The 24,926-nt window shown below is 46.4% G+C and overlaps 1 protein-coding gene across 4 annotated transcripts; it reads left to right on the plus strand.

Moving 5' to 3' along the window:
• The first annotated feature begins 1,509 nt into the window (after positions 1-1,509).
• On the plus strand, positions 1,510-24,834 carry DGKA (diacylglycerol kinase alpha). 4 transcript variants are annotated; one of them, XM_080935090.1, is made up of 24 exons: positions 1,510-1,733; positions 7,499-7,640; positions 8,152-8,225; positions 8,515-8,644; positions 8,884-8,961; positions 9,669-9,718; positions 10,182-10,256; positions 10,437-10,556; positions 10,666-10,780; positions 12,294-12,382; positions 12,524-12,643; positions 12,809-12,907; positions 13,273-13,341; positions 13,540-13,613; positions 13,795-13,866; positions 14,339-14,424; positions 14,522-14,611; positions 21,544-21,704; positions 21,945-22,009; positions 22,612-22,702; positions 23,588-23,786; positions 23,883-24,003; positions 24,190-24,250; positions 24,468-24,834. In XM_080935090.1, exons 2-24 carry the CDS (start codon positions 7,577-7,579, stop codon positions 24,549-24,551), a joined length of 2,187 nt encoding a protein of 728 aa, XP_080791216.1. In that variant the 5' UTR covers positions 1,510-1,733; positions 7,499-7,576; the 3' UTR covers positions 24,552-24,834. The 4 variants fall into 4 exon arrangements, with proteins under 4 accessions (XP_080791216.1, XP_080791217.1, XP_080791214.1 ...); XM_080935091.1 differs by having other exon boundaries at positions 8,515-8,635; XM_080935088.1 differs by having other exon boundaries at positions 12,294-12,643.
• Positions 24,835-24,926: the final 92 nt, after the last annotated feature.

Raw genomic sequence — 24,926 nt, forward strand, 5'->3', positions numbered from 1 at the left:
CTGGGATGCTTTGCAGACATCTAGCCACTTGGCTCGGTATATTTTTACTTATCCTACGTATCTAAGAACAAGATTAGGTATAAAGAGGCCTTCGAAAGTGTCTGTTCATGCCAGGAGTGGCATATACCAGTAAACCCAGCTCTTGAGAGGTTGAGGCAGGATGGCAAGTTCAAGGCCAGCCTAGGCTACATACACGCTAAAACGTGTCTCAAGAAAAAAAGTTTGCTGACTGTGAAGACAGAGGCCATGTAGGAAGGGGAGAGATTTGCTCACAGAGGCCATGTAGGAAGGGGAGAGATTTGCTCACTGTGAGGAATATGCTGTTAAAAGGATGTGGGGTAGGAGTATAGATCTGTGGTGGAGCATTTGAGAAGCATGATCCAGGCACTGAACTTCATCTACAGCATGGTTGTGACAATGATGGAGGAGGAAGAGGAAACATGAAGGATCCGGAAGCAAACAGAACAGAACAAACCTGAGAAGGATAGCAGGCCAGACAGATCATTCTCCAACTCCTGATCAGAATCTAACGTCTAAATAACAGCAGCACACCCCATTACTCTAAACTCCAGAGAGCCGCTTCAACAGCTTTGTCTCCTAATATTTGAGAACAGCTTACTTCTGGTTCCACTAGAGGGCCTAATAAATTCGTTCTTTCTTTTTCTCCCCGACCCACACTGGACCCAAATATATACACACATTTCCAACAAGCAGTCTGCCCTGCCACTCCTTTTTGCTCCCAACTGTAAGAGGATACAATTCCGAGAACCCAAAGTTCTGCTACGCTCCTACTTCAGAGAAGTAGGAGCTACCTTCAGCCGCTACCTTTGCCCAGTGACCTTTACCTTTGCCAAGGCCAGAGGGTAAAGTTCTAGGGTTGGGTATGGAGAAAAGGTGAACACAGTCAAACGTGCGTTATGCACCTAGACCTTCACCCTGGTCTTAAGGAAAGGATATATGGATTCTAGAGAGAAAACGCAGTGCATAGAGAGGACGCGGAGCTGAGGGACTCGGAGGAGAGGTGGGCAATTATCTCAGGCAGGGTAAAGCAGTGTGGAGCCATGTGGAGAAGGAAATTTACCTAGATCTAGGGTTGAGAAGTGTGGAACTCTGGCCTTGTCCCCTGGGTTCTCCAGAATGTGGAGTCATTGAGTTGGGCAGGCTCATCCAAAGTGACAATTCGGAGACTGGAGTCGCTGGGTGGTTCCAATCAGCACCCTGACCCCTACCTTGGCCTTCCAGGGAAGGGATGATGGGAGAGGCTTTGACAATGAGAAGAGAAAAATAGAGCTGCCCCAGGCGTGGGAAGACAGAATCGTGGAAGTGGCACAAGCCAGAGCCCTGGGGATACTCTGGAGGCACGGAGTAGACTGTTGGAAAGCTGGCAACAGCGGTGGTCTCGGGCGCGGCTTTGGGGCAGGCTGGGTCGGGGGCGGGCAGTGTGTCGTCAGGAGCTGGGCGGCCCCGCTGCGGCCGCGTCTTCCTTGCTCATCCCCTTCAGCCCTGCTCGGGCTCCGGCGCCTCAGCCCCGACCGTGCGCTCTCCCTCTCAAGGTAGAGCCCTCCGCGAGCCCCGCGCCACTCGCACACTCTCGCCCCGGGACTTAGGGGCCGCCCCACCGGCTGGGTGAGGGCTGTGGCGTCCAGAGACGGAAGCGTTGACAACTGGAACCCGCTGCTTACAAGGGTTTGCGCTGAGACGCGGGGGCTGCCTTAGCGCTGCGCAAGACCGGGGTAAGCTGCGTTTCCCCCCAGACTTTCCCTCCACCCTCATCTCTTGCTCATTCCGAGAGCCTGGGAAGCTCAGCTCCCGGGAACTCGAAAGAAAGGTGCCTTTTGGAAACCCCACGGTGCCACACCGTGAAGAAGGGTTCTTGTTTGGCCTCCGATCCTTTCCACACCTGTCACGGGGAATTTTCTGAAAAGACTGGGTGGGAAACCACTTTTTAGCTTTAAATGAGAAATGAACCTGACTGCCGTGGGAGAAAAGCAAATATTCTTGGTCATCTCCACAGCCTCAGAAAATACAAGCCCACATCCCCCAACTATGCCAATATCGTAACTTCCTCCTGTACTAGTAGCTACGGCACACTCCGTACAGGAACGTAGTGTGCCACCCCCTTATCCGGGGAACACAATTATCCCTGATGTGTGTGGTGATTTAATGAATTCCGATGCTTCAAGGATATATATATGACTTGTAGCAGACATGGGCAGAAAAGAACGGGCCCTCAACTCTGGGCAAAAGAGATCCCTGATGCCTCATGTGGTTAGTCCAGCTCTTTAGGCTTGGCTCTAAAGCTAGAAGTACCTGCTCTGAAAAGTTTCTTGCTGGGACTTCTTCCTGAGTGTCTTAGAAACACTCTAATAGTTGAGTAATGGTAAATTTGAAAGTGAGCAATGAAATGAAAGGAAATGTTAATTGTTAGTGCCGGCTGTGGAAACCTTACCTCCTTAATAGCTGCAATTTTAGTATTCAGTGTTTAAAGTTAGATCTGGAGAAGGAGGGGTAGCAAGATTTGGTGGTGTACTTTGGACAGGTTGTCTAGAGTCTAACTGTGATCCTGAGCTCAGGGTTGTTTCCCTCCAAGTCAGTTTCTTCTGATCTCACCCTAAACTGGTAGAGGTGAGTCGGGAAAGCAGGGGAGGGAAGGGAAGCGTGAGTCACAAATAGCTGGGGTAGGACTACAGACCCCACCCTTCCAGCCCTGCATCTGTCTGGACTAGCCCAGGTTATAGCCTCGGGTTGGGATGAAGCTGGAGGACAACCTTGGACTTGTTCCAGGTCTTTAAGGTCCCAGACTCAGCCGACCTATATATACTCTCTGACGGAAGTCAGGACATCTGAATAGATCCCTAGAAGCCTCCATATCGAAGGACCCAACCCACAGATAGATGTTCCTGACTCTGTAGTTTCCAGCCACCTCCTCATTTTCTCCGAAGCAAATTCACGATCCCAAAGCCACTACAAGTCTGTGCCTGACATAAGTATTTTTACTCTAAGGTGGAAGGTGTATAAACTGAGCCTTGTTACTGGTAGAAGTCACTAGAACTTGTGAGTTCTTGGCTTTAAAGTATACTTTTTCCTAATATCCAAATGTTTCTTTTTCTCCTTTTGGCGGGGTATGGGGAGACAGGGTCTCACCAAAGTCTTCCATGCTGTTTTAAATTTACTTTGTAGCCAAGGCAAGCTTTAGGCTTTCCATCCCCTTGTCTGAGTCTCCTCGGTAGCCGGATTGTCTATACAATCACACTTCACCAGATGGAAAATTATTTTTTGTGTATTACCTTATGTGATATTGTCTGATGTTTATTGAATTCTTACTTTGTATCACAGCTTGCTATGTATAATTGCTATATAAAACCCAATTTGTGACTGATTAGGTACCTATTTATTGATAAGATTAGGCTAGTGTATATAGTTCAGTAGCTATACACTGAGGATTACCTGACATGCTTGAGATCTTAAGGCCCTGAGTTTGATTCCCAGCTTTAAAATTTTTAATGTGGTCTTGTGAGTAAAAGGACTCACCCAGCTGCTGAGATCCAGCCTGCACCTAATTCAAAGGTCCATTCTTGAGCAGGGTGTGGTTGCAGATGCACTTAATCGGCTGTAAGGAGAGTTACGTAGTGAAACCCTGGCTCAAAAACAAACAATAAAAGCAAAAACATTCTCAGGTTTCATTACATATTCCTCTTCCAGGTGTAAGACCTGGGGAGTTAAAGAAGGGACTGGAAAGATGTGTAATTGTAAGGAGTGAACTGAAAGGTATCTTGGCCTCTTTTTTCTTTGTTCCTCGTTTTCTCCATTTCCCAGAACTTTGGAATCATCTAAAAATCCCCAGCAATAATCAGAGATACTAATTAAGCTGTTTAAGCTCTATTGATCACAAGACTCATATATTTATTAGCTCTTTTGGCAGGAAAGCATGGGTTATAGTCATTGATGAAGGCCAGAAAGGCAAAGTTCTTTCCTCAGGTGTCATTGTCCTAAAGGATCATCTTCTCAGAGAGCCTTTGGAACACAGATGTTATTTAGTACCTACTATTATACCCTCCAATTTATCTCATACTTTCCTGACTGCCAAGTGGACACCCAGTGGCATTACAATTATCCAAACCCAGACTGACAGACCCTGCCAAAAATGATGGCCCAGGTTTACAGAGTCATTTGTTCAACCAATATTGAGAATTCAATCCATGCTGAGTTCTGTTTTAGGTACTGAGGAAAGAGTAGAAAGAGGACTGATAAGGTCCTGCCCCTGTGGAACCAGGTTTTGGTCAAATATGAACACTGAAAAAAGGGATAAAAATTTCTACTTGTGACTGACAGGGAAGTCACACTGAGGCAGAGCAAAAGTACAGAAATCGAGGCAGAAGATTACAAGAGTTTCAAGCTAGCTTAGGCTACTGAGACCCTGCCTAAATAATAAATAAATAAATAAATAAATAATTGGATCCAGCATCAAGGAAGTTCTTGTGAAGGAGTTGTTATTTTAGTTAGAAATAGGGGAAATGTCCTAATCAGGCAAAAAAGCAAGTACCATGGTGAAAGTCAGGTAAAACCTGGGCATGTTTATGAACAGGAAGGCAGCATGTGGCAGGAAGCGTGGAGCAGAGACCTCACTGTGCTGGAACCTCACTTCCAGGTTTATCAGTTGTCTTAGGGTCTTCCTTGAGCTTCAGCTATATCTTCCGTCTCTTCTCTTCCTCTTCCCTTTTTTCTTTTTTATAAAGTTTTGTTTATTTTTAGTTGTGTGTGTGTGTGTGTGTGTGTGTGTGAGCACGCATGCTCAGTGCCATGGTAGTATAAATGTATTGGTCAGAAAACAACTTTGTGGAGTTGATTCACTCGTATCTTTTTCTTTCTCTTCCTCCTCCTTCTTCTCCTCCTCTTCTACTTATTCCTCCTTCTCCTTCTTTTCTTCTCTCCCCCCCTTCTTCCTCTACCTCCTCTTTTACAGGCTTTCTCTATGTAAGAGCCCTGGCTATTGTCCTGGAACTCTCTCTAGGCTGGTTTTGAACTCACAAAGATCCATCTGCTTCTGCCTCCTCCCAAGTGCTAAGATTCAAGGTGTGAGCCACCCACCACCCAGCTCATGTTCACCTTTTTTTTTTTTTTAACTTTTACTTATTTATGTGTGAGTATTCTGTGTATATATATGGTACATGCCAGAAGAGGGCATCAGATCCCATTACAGATGGTTGCTGGGAATTGAACTCAGGGCCTATGGAAGAGTAACCAATGCTCTTAACTACTGAGCCATCTCTCCAGCCCCCACCCCACCCCCATGCTCTCTTGTAATTTTATATGTTCTGGGGGATGCAACTAAGGTTGTCACGATTGTGCAGCTGGTCCCTTTACCTTCTCAGTAGCCCCCTTCTTGGTGTTTTGAAACAGGGTCTGGCTAAAAGTATGTATCCCAGACCTCGGTGTGTAGAGCTGTCCTCAAACTCAGAGAGATCTACCTACCTCTTTTTAAGTCATGTGCATATATTTGAGTGTCTGCCACATGTACACAGTGCCTATGGAGGGCAGAAGAAAAGCGTTGTGTCACTTAAAACTGGATTCATAGGCTATTATGAGCCAACTGATGTGTGCTAGGAACCAAATCAGGTTCTCTAAAAGAATGGCAGGTGGGTTTTTGTTTGTTTGTTTTAGCCGTGATCTATGTAGCCCTGGCTGTTCTGGAACTCACTATGTAGACTAGGTTGGCCTTGAACTTACAGAGATCCTCCTGCCTCTGCTTCCAGGGTGCTTCCATTAAAGGTGTGGTGTGCTCCGCCGTGTGGAGCTTAGTTGTAATTTTTGACATAAAGTCTCATGGCATCAAACTAAACATCCACCGGCTTCAGCCTCCCCATTGCTTCCAGGATTACAAGAATGTATCACCACACCAGCTGACATGAGGTTTTTGGTTTTTTGTTTTTGTTTTGTTTTTAAATGTTTAAAACAGAATCTCAGTGTATTGACCTTGAACTTGCCAAGTAACCATGGATGGCCTTAAAATCCCTGCTTTCCCCAAGCCCCTCCCACACCTTTCCAGCGTTCACCGGAAGTTTTTTTCCAGAGGGAGGGGTAGTTAGTTTTTGACTGTGTTCTCTCAGTGTAGCCCAGTCTGACCTTGAACTCATGATGATCCTGCCTTGTCTTCCTGAGAACTTGGGTTACAGCTGGTGAGACACTACACTGCTTGCTTTCTTGTTTGAACGTTTCATTCTTTTGTGTTATTTCCTAATTTTTTTCATTTACATATTTAGTTGTATTAATACAGTAATAGTTGCTGTTTCTTGTAGGCTTCCTTTATGACAGGCATAATTTGAGGTATTTCTAATATATTTTATTTAACTTTCCGACTGTGAAAGGTAGGCACCATTGTCCCTGTTTTGCAGGTGTAATTATTCCAAACCACGGGCCCATCACAGCCAAGAGTGGAATCCAGTTAGGTCTGAGTAGTTCTAACTCCTCAGCAACCTTGTACTATTTATTTCTGTAAAATATGTAATTACTGTGGCTGCTGTTATTACATAACCAACGTGGGTTAGGCTGCAGCTCAGTTGTAGAACATATGCCTAGGAGACCCAGGGCCCTGGATGGAATAGCTTATCCAAGCCAGTGACTCAGGCAGGCCTATTGCGGAGCCTGTTTGGTACAGCCTGGTCTACACGGCCAGGGCCACACAGTAGTGAGACCTTTGCAAACAAACAAAATAACATCATCAAGAAATGTCACCCTTTATTATTCACTCCTTAAGGCAGGTAATACTCAGTACCACGTAATTATTCCCGTTTGACTCCTGGGTCCAGTGCCGTAAGGTGGGGCTCCATAAACGCTGGTAACCCAACATGGCGGACGATCTGGCATCTCAGCTGAGCCTACAGCAGGCAGCTCAGCAGTCCTGCACCCAGGAAACTGGAGCCTTCTTTTTCAACCTCCTACAGTCCTGCCACCCAAGTCTCCACCCGTCCCTAGAAAGCCCCAAGCCCGGGGACATGAACAGGGCTAGGTAGGAGGATCTCAGCCACCGCTAGTTCTGAGTCACGTGTCTGAAGCGCTAGAGGTCGTTGCAGGGGTGTGGCTCGGGGGAGTGGTGGCTGGAGGAGGAGCAAGATGGGGTCCAGCCTTATGAGGTGTGCTCAGGTAGTAAGAACCTTGGGAGAATAGGAGTTAGGGAGGCACCACAGAGCCTGAAGGGGGGAGGGGGGCTGAAAAAGACCAGGCTCATCTCGAGGAGCTGGGGGGAGGTGGAGCGGGGGCAGATAGGATGGTGTGGTGATAATGGTCAGATGAATCAAGACTGATGGGAGAAGTCCGAGAGGAAGAAAGACACAGAAATGAAAGAAATGTCAGAGATGAGTCAGAGAAAGACAGGGCAGGCCTTATTGGGGAGAGAGTTAGAGACAGACAGGGGAGGCAGGCGGGGGCGGGGAGGAAGAAAGGGAGAAGCACACGCAGATACAGTCGACTGGCATTCTCCAGTTCTCTGGTCTTCCCCTAGGCTGGCCGTCTGAAAACCAAACATAAGAAGCTGTACTGCCAGGCTTTATTTGTGATCAGACTCAGGAGGATAAGAAAGATGGCCAAAGAGAAGGGTCTCATCAGCCCAGAAGACTTTGCTCAGCTGCAAAAGTACATGGAATGTGAGTCTTTCTCCTGGTCCTTCAGTTCTGGAGACTTCATTCACAGACACCTGGAACTGGGTCTCCTTACATAGCCCATCATACCTGAGGCCCGGCCACTCTTTCTCTAGCCACCTTCCCTCCTGACTACTTGCTCCTCAAAGGTGGGGGGAGGCCTGTTACTGTGGAGGAGCTGACATATTCTTGCTTTCTTGCAAGAGCTCCTTTTCTTCAGCCCTTTCTGACTTGTGGGTGTCCAAGTGGAATTTTGACAGAGGGCCCAGCTATCCCTGTGTTTTTTTTTTTCTCTCTCTCTGATTGATTGATTGATTGATTGATTGATTGATTTAATGCATGTGAGTACACTGTCCCTGTCTTCAGACACACCACAAGAGGGCATCAGATCCCATTACAGATGGTTGTGAGCCACCATGTGGCTGCTGAGATTTGAACTCAGGACCTCTGGAAGAACATCTGGTGCTTTTAACCACTGAACCATCTCTCCAGCCCGTCTTACTCTCTTCTTACCCAGACTCCAACAAAAAGGTCAGCGACGTGCTGAAGGTTTTTGATGATGGTGAGATGAGCAAATATTGCCAAGGAGATGTAAGTGGCATGGGGTACCCTTTCCTCAACTACTTTTCCCCGGTGTCTCCCGCAACTTGGAACTTTTGTGGGCCTGCTTCTTGCTTTCTCCCCTCTAAGGACCCCACTGTTGGTTGTTATTGCAGCTACTACTTTAGAACAGAACAACAGATCCTAGTAACTCAGGAGATGGCCTAAGAAACCTTACTCTGCCTCTCAGAACTCTGCACCCATTGTCTGCCCCCAATCCTCAGTCCCCAGCTTCTCCATCCTGCGGACTCTACAAATTAACACCCACTTTTAATCACAGACCATTGGGTACCTGGGATTTGAACAATTCTTGAAGATGTATCTGGACGTGGATGAGGTTCCTCATCACCTGTGCTGGGCTCTGTTTTGGTCCTTCCACAATGAGGAGAATAAGTCAAAAGGTGAAAGAGGTAGGGCTGGCCTGGGCCTACGGGCTGGAAATGTCAAAGTAGTTTGAGTTTGAGGATGGGAGTAGAAATAGTGAAATAGTTGAATACTGTAGGCGGTCAAGAGATGGGGAGGTAGAGGGTGGTCTCACTGAGCTGGGAGCTGGTAAAAAGAAAGAAAATGGGGAGAGCTGAGAAAAGCACAAGAAGAAAAAGACCCAATGTAGCCCTGACCCGGGAGCTGCCATGTTTTCATCTTGTAGACAATGTGATCTGTCTCAGTGATGTCTACTGCCACTTCACCCTCCTGGAAGGAGGCCGGCCAGAAGACAAGCTAGAGTGTGAGTCTGCTGTTCTGGGGTGGGAAGAGGGGAGGGAAGTACTCCCCAGGCCTCCTTTCCACGTTCCTTTGGGATTTTTAAAGGCAACAAGGAGAGACCTGAGAACGGGTCTCCTCTGTTCTCCTGAGTGGGCTACACCTAAGGCACCACAGTCACCTCAGTTCCCGGGTCTATATGTCCCCTGGAGGTGACCTTGGATGTGCATGGCACATAGAAGTATGTGTTCCCTCTGCATGCATGGCTGTTTTCTCTTCCCCTCCTCCCACCCAGTTTGTATGTGTAACCCACCCTGGTTTCAAATCGTCCATGCTGCAGCTTTGGTTTCCCGAGTTCTGGGATTTCAGGAGCACACCCTGTGCCTTCCCTTCTGATCTGTTCTATCAATCCCACCCCTCACTTCAAGCTTCCTCCACATCTCTCTATTCCTCTTGCTTTCTGAGTTCTTGGGGTATTTTTTTTTTTTTTTTTTTTGGTTTGTTTTGGTTTGGTTTTTGTTGTGTTTATTTTTATTTTTTGAGATAGGGTCTCACTATGAGTCCCTGGCTGGCCTAAAACTCACTGGGTAGAGCAGCATGGCCTTGAACTCATAGAAATCTGCCTGCCTCTGCCTTCCAAGTGCTGGGGTTACAGGCCCGCCATGCCTGGCCTTGGGATGAATTCTTTCTCTCTCTCTCATAAACTGACCCAGTTCCTCAAACTCTTTGCAGTCACCTTCAAGCTGTATGACAGGGACAGAAATGGGATCCTGGACAGCACGGTGAGTTGCAGGACACGTGTGCTGGGCCAGGGAGTCTGTCCATCTGTCCTCTTACACCTGGACTTTTCCAGGGTCTCCAGGAACAGAGAAAAGGTTGAGGGTATATCTCAGTGGCACATGCTCGTATAGCCTACATAAGGCCTTGGTGTCATCCCTCACACTAATTTGTCCCCTGCATGAGAGAGAGAGAGAGAGAGAGAGAGAGAGAGAGAGAGAGAGAGAGAGACAGCGGCGTCAAGGGGACTAACTGTGGAAGCAGTTCCCAAAACCTTGGACTGTAAAATAAAGAAGGCAGAGGGCATGGAGCCTGCAAATATTTAGCTTGTCAGAGGTGCCTGAGAACAAGAGATGACTCTGGACGTGGACTCCAGGAACCCTGATTTCTGAGGGTGTGTGTGTGTAGTGGCTGTGACTTTGTGTTGATAGTAAGCAGCCAGCTGTGGCTTTTGCCTCTTTTCTCCAGGAAGTAGAAAAACTCATCCTGCAGATGATGCGTGTGGCCGAATATCTAGACTGGGATGTGTCTGAACTGAGACCGGTGAGGCAGTTTGTCTTTTTCCTTGTTGCACCCCTCCTCCCCATGGTCTCCTAATCTGCCTTACCCCATCTCCCCTGGGCGCCTGGTTCCTCTGCTAAAGTGACCATGTGGTGTCCTAGGAGACAGTGGGGAGGGTCTGGGAGCCACCCCCAGCAAAAGGCTTTCTTCCTGTCCAATCAGATTCTTCAGGAGATGATGAAAGAAATGGACCGGGACGGCAGCGGCTCTGTCTCCCTAGACGAGTGGGTCCGGGCGGGGGCTACCACCGTGCCGTTGCTTGTGCTTCTGGGCATGGACACGGTGAGTGGGAAAGGTTTGTAAGGGAGGGTCAAGGGCTGTCTTGAGATATACTCACCAGAGAACCAGAGATTAGCCTTTTAAGAAGCCGGCATCCTCTGTGACCTCCCAGACAATGAAAGATGACGGGAACCATGTATGGAGACCCAAGAGATTCCCCAGACCGGTCTACTGCAACCTGTGCGAGCTGAGCATTGGCCTTGGCAAACAGGGCCTGAGCTGTAACCGTGAGTTAACTGGGAATGTGGGAGCTGGGAAGCTCAGCAGTTAGTGGGAACGAGATGTTAATGAACGCAGAGAAACAAGGGTTTGAATTCAGGGCTTTGACATTCACTCTCTGGTCCTGGGATTGCAGCATAACTTTCTGCTATTAATTATTTATTACTATTATTATTATTATTATTTGTATGCTGTGCTGAGTTTCAACCCCAAGCCCATGTCTTTTTTTTTTTCAAAATAATCTTTATTATTTAAAAATAAAACATATACACAAAAAGACAGGATCTCACACTGTAGCTCAGGCTGGCCTTGAACTATTTAGCCCAAACTGACCTGAAAACTCCCAGCAATCTTTTTGCCTACTTCCTTCTCTCTCCTACTCCTGTCTTCTTCCTCCTCCTCCTCCTTTCTCCTCCTCCTTCTTCTTTTTGTTGTTGGTGGTGGTGGTTTTCTTGGGGGGTTTTGAGACAAGGTCCCTCTTTGTAGTCATGGCACTTGCTACATAGACCAGGCTGGCCTGGAACTCACAGAGATCCCCCAGCCTCTGCCTTCTGAGTGCTGGGACTAAAGGTGTGCACCACCACACCCAATTTGCTCAGCCTCTTTCTTTTTTATTTAAGTGCAGTGTAGCTGTTTTCAGACACACCAGAAGAGGGCATCAGATCTCATTACAGATGGTTGCAAATTGAACTCAGGTCCTCTGGAAGAGCAGTCAGTGCTCTTAACCACTGAGCCCTCTCTCTAGCCATTGCTCAGCCTCTTGAATGTTGCATTAAAGGAGAGATTCATCATGGCCAGTTTCACGTAGTTTTTCTTTAACCTTTAGTTCCCTTGACTGAAAAAGGAGATAACCGCAAACAGTAAATATGTTGGTACTGTTATTGCTGGCACATGCCTGCCGTAACGGCATTCCTCAGCTATGGACAGGAGGGTCTGGAGTTCGGGACTAGCCTCAGTTACAAAGGAAGTTTAAGTCCAGCCTGAAGTCCAGCCTGGACTACGTAAGTCTCAAACAAACAGGGGTGTGAATGAGTCAAGTGAGTAAAGGCAGTTGCCGCCAAATGTGACGTTCTGAGTTCGAGTCCCACCAACCACAAAGAAGGGACAGAACTGGCCAGAGAGCTGTCCTCTGATGTCCCCACCAACACTGTGGCACACGCATAGCCACACACACAAACACCTGCGATTGATTGATCAAAAGGAGGCGCTCTTGTTTCACAGTACACCAAAGACTGGATTATTTTATTGAGTATTGAGATGAGTTTCACAGTGTAGCTTTACCTGGCCTGGACTGGAGATGTAGACCAGGCTGGCCTCAAACTTCAGTTCCAGCCTAGCATGGGGACAATGTGGAGACAGACAGGAGAGTGAGGTGAGGTTTGCCCTTGCAAATGTCTCTGCGACAACCAGGCAGCAAGGGTTATATGTCTTGTTCCAGTGAGTGATCCTTCCTCACTCCCAAGAAAGGAGCAGAGGGGAAAAGGCCACAACTAAGGCTCTGACCTTCTTCCCTCTCCCCAGTCTGTAAGTACATTGTTCATGACCACTGTGCCATGAGGGCCCAGCCTTGTGACGTCAGCACGTATGCCAAGTCTCGGAAAGACATTGGTGTGAGTGACCCCATGCCTGCTCATTCCCACACTGCTAACCCCATCCTGGCCTCTGGCCCATCCTGGTCCCTAGCCCTTTTCTGCCCTCGATACCTTCCACATGAGGTGCTCCCAGACAAGAGCCTGCCTCTCTCCCCCAAGGTCCAGTCACATGTGTGGGTTCGAGGAGGCTGTCATTCTGGGCGTTGTGACCGCTGCCAGAAAAAGATCCGGACCTACCACAGCCTAACAGGACTGCATTGTGTGTGGTGCCACCTGGAGGTCAGTCTAGGAACTGTCCCTCCAGGTTGCGCCCCAGAGAACCTCTCTACTGTCTTATGGCTTTTGTTATTCTTGATTCTAAGGGCTTTCTTTCCTGTCCTTTCTCTCAAGCTGAGAACTGGCAACGCCTCCTGCATGATTTCTGTTTCCCTTTTGTGCTCCTAGATCCATGATGACTGTCTGCAGGCTGTGGGTCCTGAGTGTGACTGTGGACTGCTCCGTGATCATATCCTGCCTCCGAGTTCTATCTACCCCAGGGTCCTGGTAAGTCCCTCAACAGCAGCTGGGAGGGAGAAGGAGCTTTCCATGAACATGAAAGTGTCCATGCTTTCTTATGAACATACAGCTACACATGGAACACCTTTGGTTTGGTACGGAGTTTGTTACTGTTTCTCCATGGCTAGCCTGGAACTTGCTGTGCAGACCGAGCTAGCCTTGAACTCAGATCTGCCTGCCTCTGCCCCTGCCCCTGTCTCACAAGTGCTGGGATTATAGGATAGGTGTGAAGCACTATACCCAGCCACAGAGACATTTAGAAAAGAGAATACAAATGAGACCCGCCCACAAATGAGACCCGCCCATTTGATCCCTGGATAACACATACTGTCTTTCCCTTTCATTGTTCCCAGGTATCTGGACAAGAGTGCAAACAGAAGACCACAGAGGATACAAGCCTTTGCACCCCTGAAGCTTTTCGGGTACAGGGCTGAGGGTCGTGGGTCTAAAGGTCATGCCAGCTTTTGATTGGAGCCTTCTGGGGAAGACGGACTGAAGTAGAGAGTAGGGGAGACCCCTGCTTGGTAGAGGAGGAGAGGGGAAAGGAAAAACATCAGGGCCTTCTGTTGTTTTTGACAAAAATCCTGGTTTATTTATCTTTATTTTCTTTCCCGCTGCAGATTGAACCTGTTTCTAACACCCACCCCCTTCTAGTCTTCATCAATCCTAAGAGTGGAGGCAAGCAGGGGCAGAGGTGAGGAGGGGTACGTTGGTTCTTCCTAGATGGAGAGAGGAACAGTGTTCAGGGAAGAAGGGGATGTGTGTATGGAGGGGGGTGCTTTGAGGGTGGGCATTAGAGCAGAGTAAATAAAAATGGATCACGGAGCATGAATCCAGTCATTCATGCTATGGGCCTTTCTTTTCTTCTCACACAGTGTGTTTTGGAAGTTCCAGTACATTCTGAACCCTCGGCAGGTATTCAGCCTGAAGGATGGTCCGGAGCCAGGGTGCGTATAGGTGAGGGGTTGCATCACAGGGTTTGAGGTGTGTGTGTGTAGGGTGTAAGGTAGGGAGTTGGGGGTGTTTGAGTGAGTCAGGGCCAAGGAACAGTTTCAGGTATCACCCTCAGGAATGCCATACTTTGAAACAGGCTCTCTCAGTGACTCAGCTCATTAACTAGGCTGGACAAGTTGACCATTGAGCCAACGGATCTCCCCATGTCACCTCCCCGCAGGACTGTAATAACAGCACACATCACCATGTCCAGCATTTCTATGTGGGTTCCGGGGGATCAAATCCATCCCATAGCTTACAAAGTCGGTTCTTTATCAGCTGAGCCAGCTGCCCAGTCCTAAACTGAAGTCTTTTGACTTCAAAAAGGGGGAACAGGGTCATGGGAATGAGCGACAAGCTGACTTACCTGTCCAGGACTTGGATGGATTTCAGTTATCCTGTTTTCTCTCTTCCCTTTTGTCTCAGGCTCAGATTTTTCAAAGACGTTCCTCAGTTCCGGGTACTGGTATGTGGTGGAGACGGCACAGTAGGCTGGATTCTGGAGACCATTGGTCAGTGCAGGGAGAGCCTCCCTTTGGGCAGGAGATGGGGCAGTAGTGTTCCAGAGCCAGCCTCCTCCATCCATCTCTCCACCTGCCTCCTCCTCAGACAAAGCCAACTTTTCCACTGTGCCTCCCGTTGCTGTGTTGCCCCTGGGCACTGGAAATGATCTGGCTCGGTGCCTAAGATGGGGAAGAGGTGAGTGGTAAGGCGAAGTTTTGCTGGGAGATTGGGGAGCTTGAAGAGAAAGTTACAGGGCTGGAGAGATGGCTCAGCAGTTAAGAGCACTGGCTGCTCTTCCAGAGGTCCTGAGTTCAAATCCCAGCAACCACATGGTGGCTCACAGCCATCTGCATCTCTGGTCCTAAATGATCTGATGCCGTCCTCTGTGGGTACTGCAAGCGGGCACATGGTGCAGTCATAGAGGGGACGAAACATTCATTCACATTAACAAGTAAATTAATGAATAAATAAATACTGTTTTGAGGGGAGATTAAAAACCTAGGGTTCTGGTATAAAGAGAAGGTTGGGAAAAAGAGAAGTACACAAAACTGGGACCAAGGCAGAGTGGCCAAAGAAGGAGCTTTGGAAGAAAACAGGATGATGTTCTGAACCAAGCGTTGTTGAGGGGTGGCTGGGGGGGGGGGTGAGGAACAGTGGGGGTGAGGAACAGTGGGGGTGAGGGGGTGAGAGCTGTGTTCATTTGTACATCAAAGCAAACTACAAGCCACATTGTAAGGGAGATATCAGAGGATAAGTTACTCCCTCTCTCTTTTTCCCTCCCTGTGGACCAGGCTGGCTTTGAACTCACCAAAGGACAGTTTTCATGTTTTGGGAGTCAGCTCTCTTCCACAGCATGGGTTCCTGAGATTGACCTCAGGCTTGGCATCAAGAACCATTACCCACTGAGGCAGCTCACTGAGCACTCACTGATTTCTTTCTGAGGCAATTGCTTCTATCTCTTAACACATCCCAACTTCTGTGTTGTGTGTGTGGTTTTTTTTTTTTTTTTAATTATTACTCTTTGTGTTTTAGCTACATATGCTCCTGGGTGCCACATGTGTGCCCGGTGCCTATGGAGGCTAGGCATTTTCTAATTGTAGTCTCCAGTTCACCTCAGTCCATCTGGTTTGTGGTAGTTACTCATTCACTTTTCCTTTGAGCCACTGAGGCTTTTGAATATGTAAACCTTGAACCACAATCCTCTTTTAAAGAACTTAAGAAAAAGACCCAGAAAGCTTTTTGACTATTTTATAATGTAATGGTTTTTTTTAGCTGTCTTACTGTGTTTATTTGGTGTGTATGTGTGGTATGTGTGTATGTGTCTGTGTGTGTATGTGTGTGTGTTTGTGTGTATGTGAGTATGTGTTTATGTGTATATGTATGTGTGTATATGTGTGTATGTGTGTATATGTGTGTGTATGTGAGTATGTGTTTATGTGTGTATATGTGTATATGTATGTGTGTATGCGAGTATGTGTTTATGTGTGTGTATATGTGTATATGTATGTGTGTATGTGAGTATGTTTATGTGTGTGTATATGTGTATATGTATGTGTGTATGTGAGTATGTGTTTATGTGTATATGTATGTGTGTATGTGTGTGTATGTGTGTATATGTGTGTATGTGTGTATATGTGTGTATGTGTGTATATGTGTGTATGTGTGTATATGTGTGTATGTGAGTATGTGTTTATGTGTGTGTATATGTGTATATGTATGTGTGTATGTGAGTATGTGTTTATGTGTATGTGTGTGTGTATGTATATGTGTGTGTGTGTGTATGTGAGTATGTGTTTATGTGTGTGTATATGTGTATATGTATGTGTGTGTGAGTATGTGTTTATGTGTATTTGTGTGTGTATGTATATGTGTGTGTGTGTGTGTGTGTGTGTATGCAGCACATGTGGAGGCGATTGTATATAACTTTGGGAGTAAGTTTTTTCTTTATGCATATGAATCCTAAGGGTCAAACTCAGCTTGACAGTCTTGAGAGTGGGGCACTTTTATGCATTGAGCCACCTCTCTAGCCCTAACCTCAGACTTTATATATATAGACATGTGACCACTTTTCATCTGTCTCCATTTTTCGTATTAGGCACTTTGAAATTACACTTCACTGTTATGTCAATGAGACTTTCACAGGCTTCTGTGTGTTACAGAATGTTGCCAGGCTTGGTTTACTGTCAGCACTCAGAAGAAGAGGAAGGCACCAGCCAGATCTATGTGTATAGCAAACTCCAGGCCAGCCAGGGCTACATAGTAAGATCTGTCACACACACACACACACACACACACACACACAGTTTGTGTGTGAGCACTGTGAGATTATTCTTCGTGGAGACGCATAATGAGCCAAGTTCAGTGCTCAAAACACACATAAGGACAAAAGGAGAGAACTGACTCCATGACTCATAGGCTTGTCCTCTGATGTCCAAAGGCATACTATTGCATGCATCCATTTACATGTGTGTACACACACACACACACACACGCATGCACGCACACACACACATGCACACAGACACTCCCTGTGTGTAAACAAGCATAAATGAGTACATATGTTTTATAAGTGAAGAAAACTGTCTATGATTTTCAAGGCTAACAGGCCCTGTCCAACCAGTAATGTTATCTCTCTATTCTCTTACCATTGTCTCTTCCCACCCCCACATCTACCCCAGGTTTTTAAAAAAGTCATTTATTTGTGTGTATTAATACATGTGCACACATATATGTGGGTGTGCGTGCATGTGGCACAATGGTCACACGGAAGTCAGAGGAAAGTTTCAGGGGGTCAGTCCTCTATACCAAGTGAGTCCTGAGGATCAAAGTCAGGTCAGCAGGCTGGGCAGCAAGCACCTTTAGCTGCTTAGGCAGCTCACTGGCTCATTGTTTGGGTTTTTTGAGATAGGACCTCACTACATAGCCCAGGCTGACCTGGAACTCACTGTGGTGTGCAGACAGACCTTAAACCTGAGGCAATCAATCCGCTTGCCTCAGACTAAGCACTGGGATCACTGGCTTATCTTACCACACTTGGTTCTTACCTGCTTTCACTTGCAATGATGACCATGATTGTTTTAGGAGTATCCAAATAACCGAGATAATTGCCCATTCTTGATCCCTAATTTAATCTCTACTGTGAGGATCTCTGTAAGGTTTTGGGTTTTTGTTGTTCTTGTTGTTTTGTTTATACACACATACACACACACACACATGCACGCACACACACACTTCAGTTTGGTATCAAGATTTAGAATAGAGCCATTTTCCTGTCTCACCTGGAAAGGAACTGGGACTTCTCAGGAAGGCTCCCCTGAGTGAATCTCTGATAGCCTATTACTCTGCCTGCCACAGAAGCTATGAGGGAACAGCTTCTATGAAGCATACTCTGTAACGAAGGGTAAGCTTTCAGTGGTTAAGTGACAAGCTGTTAGAGTTAACAACTCTATTCAAAATAACTGGTTTTTGGCAAAAGTCCCAGACAGTTCTTTTTAAAACACACTTACCTGTGTGTCTCAGCACAGGTGTGGAGGTCAGGGAACTGTCAAGAGTCTCAGGGGGTCCTCAAGCCTGTGTAAAGTGGATTTATCAGCTGAGCCACCTTGCCTGCCCAACAATCTTAGCTAAGAAAAGCTGAACGAATGAAAGGTGTGAAGACAAATCGTGGGATTTTTCCATCAGTGAACTGCAGAAAACAGACTTCTTCCTAACCATCCTCATTACAAAAATAATAAACCCTTATTAGTAAATGAAGTAGCAAAATCCTTCAGACATGTATGTCTGGAAAGTAATTTTTTTTAGAATTATTTATTTATTTTATGTATATAAGTACACTGTATCTGTCTTCAGATACACCAGAGGAGGGCATCAGATTGCATTACAGATGGTTGTGAGCCACCATGTGGTTGCTGGGATTTGAACTCAGGACCTCTGGAAGAGCAGTCGGTGCTCTTAACCACTGAGCCATCTCTCCAGCCCTGCAGAAAGTAATTTAAAAGTTCCTTATAAGCTGCTCCCTGAGGTTTGGGGTCTATCCTATATATTATTTCCGGATGCACACCAAGATGAAATCTCATAATTTCCTGTCTTCCTTCCTTTTGAGACAGATTGTTGCCATGTAACCTTGTGATCCTCCTGTCCTGGCCTCCCAGGTGCTGAGATTACCTGGACGTATCAACATGCCCAGCTTCTGTGTTTGTTTTTTTTTTACCTTTAATTAGTGGCAGGCTCAAACTTGGCAGCAAGTCCCTTTATCCACAGAGCCTTCTCACTGTAACCCTCTGGTTTTTTATCTTATGTGTGTATATGTGCATATGTGTGTGCCTATACATATTTTTAAATCTTAGTGTGTAGGCATATAGAATGTATATGTGTGTATAGTATGCATGTGGGTGCATTTGTGTGTGCAAATGAAAGCATGGTCAGAGGACATGGTTAATTCTCACCTTCCACTACCTTTGCTATTTAGGGTCTCTTGTCTTTTTTCCTGATGTGTTTGCTAGGCTAGCTTGCTCATGAGCTTTTAGGTGTTCTATATCCAATTCCCATCTCCCTGAAGAAGTCCTGAGAACACATGCCCATGCTGATGTGTCTAGCTTTTCGTGGTTCTGTGTATTCAAACTGGGGTCCCCAGGACTTCAGACAAGCACTTTGCCCACTGACCTACTTTACCCAGCCCACATGTGACATTTTATTTATTTATTTGTTTGTTTGTTATATATAAGTACACTGTGGCTGTCTTCAGACACACCAGAAGAGGACATCAGATCTCATTAGATGGTTGTGAGTCACCATGTGGTTGCTGGGATTTGAACTCAGGACCTCTGTAAGAGGAAGGAGTCAGTGCTCTTAACCACTGAGCCATCTCTCCAGCCCAGGCATGGATGTTTATACTGAGGAATATTTTTTTAAATTTATTTATTTATTTCCAAGCATATTTTGATACACATCTATTCCTGTGTGTGTGTGTGTGTGTCTGTGTCTGTGTGTCTGTGTCTTAAGGGGCTGGAAAGATGGCTCAGTGGTTAAGAACACTGGCTATTCTTATGGAAGACCCAAGTTCAATTCCCAGCACCCACATGGCAACTGACAACCATAAGTAACTCTAGTTTCAGGAAATCCAATGCTGTCTTCTGGCCTCTGCAGACCCTTGGCACACATGTGCTCAACAGACATTTCTACAGGCAAATCACCTATGCACATAAGAAAAACAGTAACAAAAAAATTAAAACAAGAACAGCTAACTAAATTTAATGTTCCACGTTTATCTTTTAGCTTTCATTAGTATAGGGCCAGGAAGGCTTAGCTAATTGCATTTACAGTGGCCGGTCTGCCTCTTAGCTTTGTTTCTCTATGTACTGCACCAGTCTGGTTTTGGGTTTTGTTTTTGTCTTTGATTTGTCTGAGGCAGTCTTGGCCTGTAGTATTCGCTCCCCTAGATATCAACATATAGACCAGGCTGGCCTCCAACTCTTTGCAATCTAGTGGCCTCCATGTCCTAAATGCTTAGATTAAACATATGGCCATGCCCAGCTTCTGGCGTTGTTTTTTTTTTAGCTATTCTGTGATACAAAATTTCGGGAGTGCCGGGTACTGTTTGAAAATTTAAGCTGCCTCTTTGAAAATCTGCCTCCTGTCCAGTTCTGTTCACTCCTTGCCTGCCACAATGTTTTCTTAAAAATTACCCCCTAAAGTAGTAACCCACTTATGTTAACAGCACACACGAGTGCCCGTTTATTTATAAACTCGCTAATGGTTCAAGATGGGCCTTGAACTCCCATGTAGCCCAGGATGGTCTAACTTTAATCTGATAGGCAACACAAAGTTAGTTGTGATTATCATTTCTTCTGATTTTAGTGATACTGAACATCTTTGAAGGGTGTATTACTGGTGTTTCTTCTTCTGTGAATTATGGGCTTTAATTCACCACACCGACCTGTAGGTTTGTGATGGCTTTGACTTTTTGTTTTGTTTTTGGATTAGACCTAAGGTCTCGCATTGCATCAGGCAAGCACTACAACTGAGCTATACCCCAACCCTTTTTAACGCTGGAAAATGTAGCCTCTCATGGGTTATTTTCTTCCAGTTTGTGAACTGTTGTTGCTTTTTGTAGTTCCTTATTTCACAGTGCCAGAGATGGAACTTAGGTTCTTGTATATGGCAAACACATGGTGCATTACCGTGAAGGGACGTCTTAGGTTCCTTGGCAGTCTTTTTTTTTTTTTTTTTTTTAGGCTTGCATTTATTTAACCAAATGAGAAATTTAAATTTATTGTCAAGAGGTGGTAATGCATGATTTAATCCCAGCACTCAGGAGGCAGGTGGATCTCTGAGTTTGAGGTTAGCCTGGTCTACAGAGTGAGTTCCAGGACAACCATAGTTACACAGAGAAACCCTGTCTTGAAAAGAACAAAAATAAAATAAATAAATAAATAAATAGTAAAAGTAAACATACTTGTTGGCATGTTTTGTGAGTATGTTTGGCTGGTTTGGTTGTTGTTTTTGGAAACATAGCTTTTCTGTACTCTACAGACCAGGCTGGCCAGGAACTCAGAGATCCACCTGTTTCTGTGGCCTGCTCTTAACCCCCAGTGAGACGTGAGCCGCCACAGCCCAGCTCTGTTTTTGTGTTTTGGGACAAGGTATCGTTGTGCAGTGCAGGTTGTGTAGCCAAGGATGGTCTTAAGTTCTAGTTTGTCTCTCACTATTCAAGGCATATTGGAATAATTTCTTTTTTTTTCTTAAAGATTTATTCATTTATTTTATGTGAGTACATTGTCACTGTCCTCAGACACACCAGAAGAGGGCATCAGATCCCATTACAGATTGTTGTGAGCCACCATGTGGTTGCTGGGAATTGACCTCAGGACCTCAATGCTCTTAATCACTGAGCCATCTCTCCAGCCCTGGAATAATTTCTATACATGTACACACATTGGAAATGTTTACTTTCTGTAACAGGGTGGAAGAGATAGGGAGAGGCTAACTTTATCATTGGTACGTGGAGCCTGGGCACCTTGCCCTTTCCCTGGCAAAGGGCTGAGAGGCTCCTACAGAAGAGGCAGAGGGTTGGGAGTGGGCTCTCTGAACCTCAGGGATCACTGCAAGCCTGTCTTCTTCACTTCCAGGTTATGAAGGCGAGAATTTGGAAAAGATTCTCAAGGATATAGAGATGAGTAAGGTGGTGTATCTCGATCGATGGTTCCTGGAAGTGATACCCCAACAAAACGGAGAAAAGAGTGATCCTGTTCCCTCCCAGATCATCAATAACTACTTCTCCATTGGTGTGGTCAGTGGCATAGGGTCAGGGAGAAAGGAGGAGAAGTGTGGGTTGAGCAGGCAGAAATTGGAGCAGGGGAAACTGGGAATAGGGTTCATAGTGGTATGGGCTGCAAAAATGAACTTGGGACATGCCGTACTCTAGAAGGGGGTGGTGAGAGAAGAGGGGAGGGCTGGGAGGACAGGGAAATTTCTATATATTTTGAACACAGATGAGTCTGGTCTCTAAAGTATGCTTGTAACTCTCCAGGATGCTTCGATTGCTCACCGATTCCACCTCATGAGAGAGAAATATCCTGAGAAGTTCAATAGCAGGTGCGGGGGAGAGACGGGTGGGTGAAAGGGGAAGAGAGGGAGACGGGTGGCTCAGTGGTTGAGGGGGGTAAGGGGGCGGGCGGGTGGATCAATGGTTATCTACACCTAAGCCTGATGACCTGAGTCTGATTCTGGGAACCCACATGGTAGGAAGAGGGAAATATCTCTTGTAGGTTGTCGGCTGACCTCTGTACACGTGCATGAGCACACACAAAATAAAAAAGACAGGGAACAGACACCCCGCACCAGGCTGGATTTGTGCCAGGCATGGTGGCAAATACCTTTAATCCCAGTACTGACTCAGGAGGCAGAGGCAGGCAGATCTCTGAGTTTGAGGCCATCCTAGTCTACATAGGAGTTCAAGGACAGTCAGAGCTACACAAAGAAACCCTGTCTTCAAAAACAAAACAACAAAACAAAACAAAGAGTTTCTAACCAAGTTTGACACAAAATGGTTGGATATGAACCAAACACTTGTAGGAAACCCCTAACTAAAGCTACTGTTGTTCTTCTTGGAGCTGGGAAGTCGTCACCCTTCCAGGTCCCTGCCAGCGCTGTGTAACTTGTCTCTTCCCTGCTGGGCCTTTTGTTGGCTGACACAGAATGAAGAACAAGCTGTGGTACTTGGAGTTTGCCACATCCGAGTCCATCTTCTCAACATGCAAAAAGCTGGAAGAGTCTGTGACAGTTGAGGTGTGTATGACACCATTGAACCCACATCTTCTTAACTGTTTTGTAGACAGGGTCTCACATCATAGCCCAGACTGACCTAGCACTTGTGGCAATCCTCCTGCCTCAAGGTTCTAAATGCAAGGCTTTTTGGTTTTTGGTTTTCTGGGTTTTTTCCTACATAGGAGGCCCTGGGAATATCACATATGTGTGACCTACACACTTCTTTGACCACCCAGCTCTCCAACCCTGACTTGCCAAGCCCTTAAAATACACTAGTCTTTGAGCTGGTGTGATGGCTCAGCAGGTAAAAGTTTGCGGACAAACCCGATAGCCCAAGTTCAGTCCCCATGACTCACAGGGAGTAAGAAGAGAACTGACTCTTAGAGATTGTCCTCTTGACTGCAACACAAGTATACATACATGTCCCCTGCCACACAAGTATACATACATGTTCCCCAACCCCTCGTATACAGACAAGAACCAAATACATTCTAATGACTTTTTCTTTTGGAGACCGGGTCTCTGTTGTGTAGCCCTAGCTATCCTGGAGCTTAATATATAGACCAGGCTGGCCTCAAACTCACAGACATTCATTTGTTTCTGCCTCCTGACTGATGGGATTATTAGCCATCATGCTTAACTAATAAATATATTCGTAGGTGGCACAAGCTTTTAATCCCAGCACTCCAGAGGCAGGAACAGGGAGATCTCTGAGTTCAAGGCCAAGTTCCAGGACCATTCAGGGCTACACAGAGAAATCTTGTCCTTTTTTGAAATCTATTAGGTCTTTTTTTTTTGCTTTCCTCTCTTGCATACTTCTCCATGCTGGCAGGAGCAGCCACATTTCATGACCATGCTGTGAGATTTTACATGCTTTCTAGCTATGCTCTGTCCCTCTCCCCTCAGATATGCGGGAAGCTTCTGGATCTGAGTGACCTATCCCTAGAAGGCATTGCAGTATTGAATATCCCAAGCACACATGGTGGCTCCAACCTATGGGGTGACACCAAGAGACCTCACGGGGATACCTGTGGGATTAACCAGGCATTGGGCAGTATGGCCAAGATTATCACAGACCCGGATATCCTGAAAACCTGTGTGCCAGGTGAGACAGGCATCCCTGGGCGCTAATGTGGGCAGATCCGAGGGGAAGGTGTGAATCTTGGGGGAGAACCTGCTTCTTTCTGCTTCTCACCTCCAGACATGAGTGACAAGAGGCTGGAAGTAGTGGGAATAGAGGGTGTACTTGAGATGGGCCAGATATACACCAAGCTCAAGAGTGCTGGACACCGGCTGGCCAAGTGCTCTGAGATCACATTCCAGTAAGGAGGGCTCCAGACAGGGTTCCTGAGGGGAGGGAGGGGATGGTTCATGGGAATGGGGTGGGAGTGGGGTCATTTTATTGGGTCTTTCTCCATGATAGAAGGTCTCAAAGCTAACCCGGGGAAAGAAGCTTTGGCGTTTGGTTGGTAAGAATATCTCAATCAGTCTTTCTCGACCTCCCATAGGACCACAAAAACCCTCCCTATGCAAATTGATGGGGAGCCCTGGATGCAGGCACCCTGCACAGTGAGTATTGTCTGTGCCTGTAGAAGCTGGACCCTTAGGCTCCATGGAACCTAAGTCTCCATTCTGTGGTTTCTTTATTTCCCCCTGGCACCCCAGGTTCCTCTGTGCACCATTATTCCCCAGCTCCGGTTTCTCAGTAACCCCAGCGACTTACCCCAGAACCCTCATGCTCTAAGGCACAGGGACAGGTTTCCACATGTGATCCCTTCCCTTTCAGATCAAGATTACCCATAAGAACCAGATGCCTATGCTTATGGGTCCAGCTCCAAGCTCCTACAACTTCTTTGGCTTTTGGAGCTAAGGATGCTGTCTGCCTTGAGCCCACCCTCCTGTTCCTGGAGGTGTCCCACTATCTAGATGCTGTCACACCTCCTGCCAGCCCAGAAGGATGCTCCATCACCTGCATAGTATTTATTGTCCTCTGCCACCTCACTGACCCCACAAAGACATCCTTACACAACATTGGAAATGCCCCATCTAATAAAGTGACTTTTTCCATCACTGGGATATCTGTGAAATGAAAGACACAACTCCTTTTACACCCTTGCCCCCTCTACAGATTTAAAAGCAGACAGGAAAAATAAACGAACAAAAAGAAACCCTACCACCAGGTTCTGAGAATTTATTTCAGAGGCAGAAAGCACAGGCACTGCCGTCAACCCCAGGAAACCCAGCA

Source organism: Micromys minutus (genome assembly GCF_963924665.1).
Source record: "Micromys minutus genome assembly, chromosome: 22".
In the NCBI taxonomy this organism is placed as follows: Eukaryota; Metazoa; Chordata; class Mammalia; order Rodentia; family Muridae; genus Micromys; species Micromys minutus.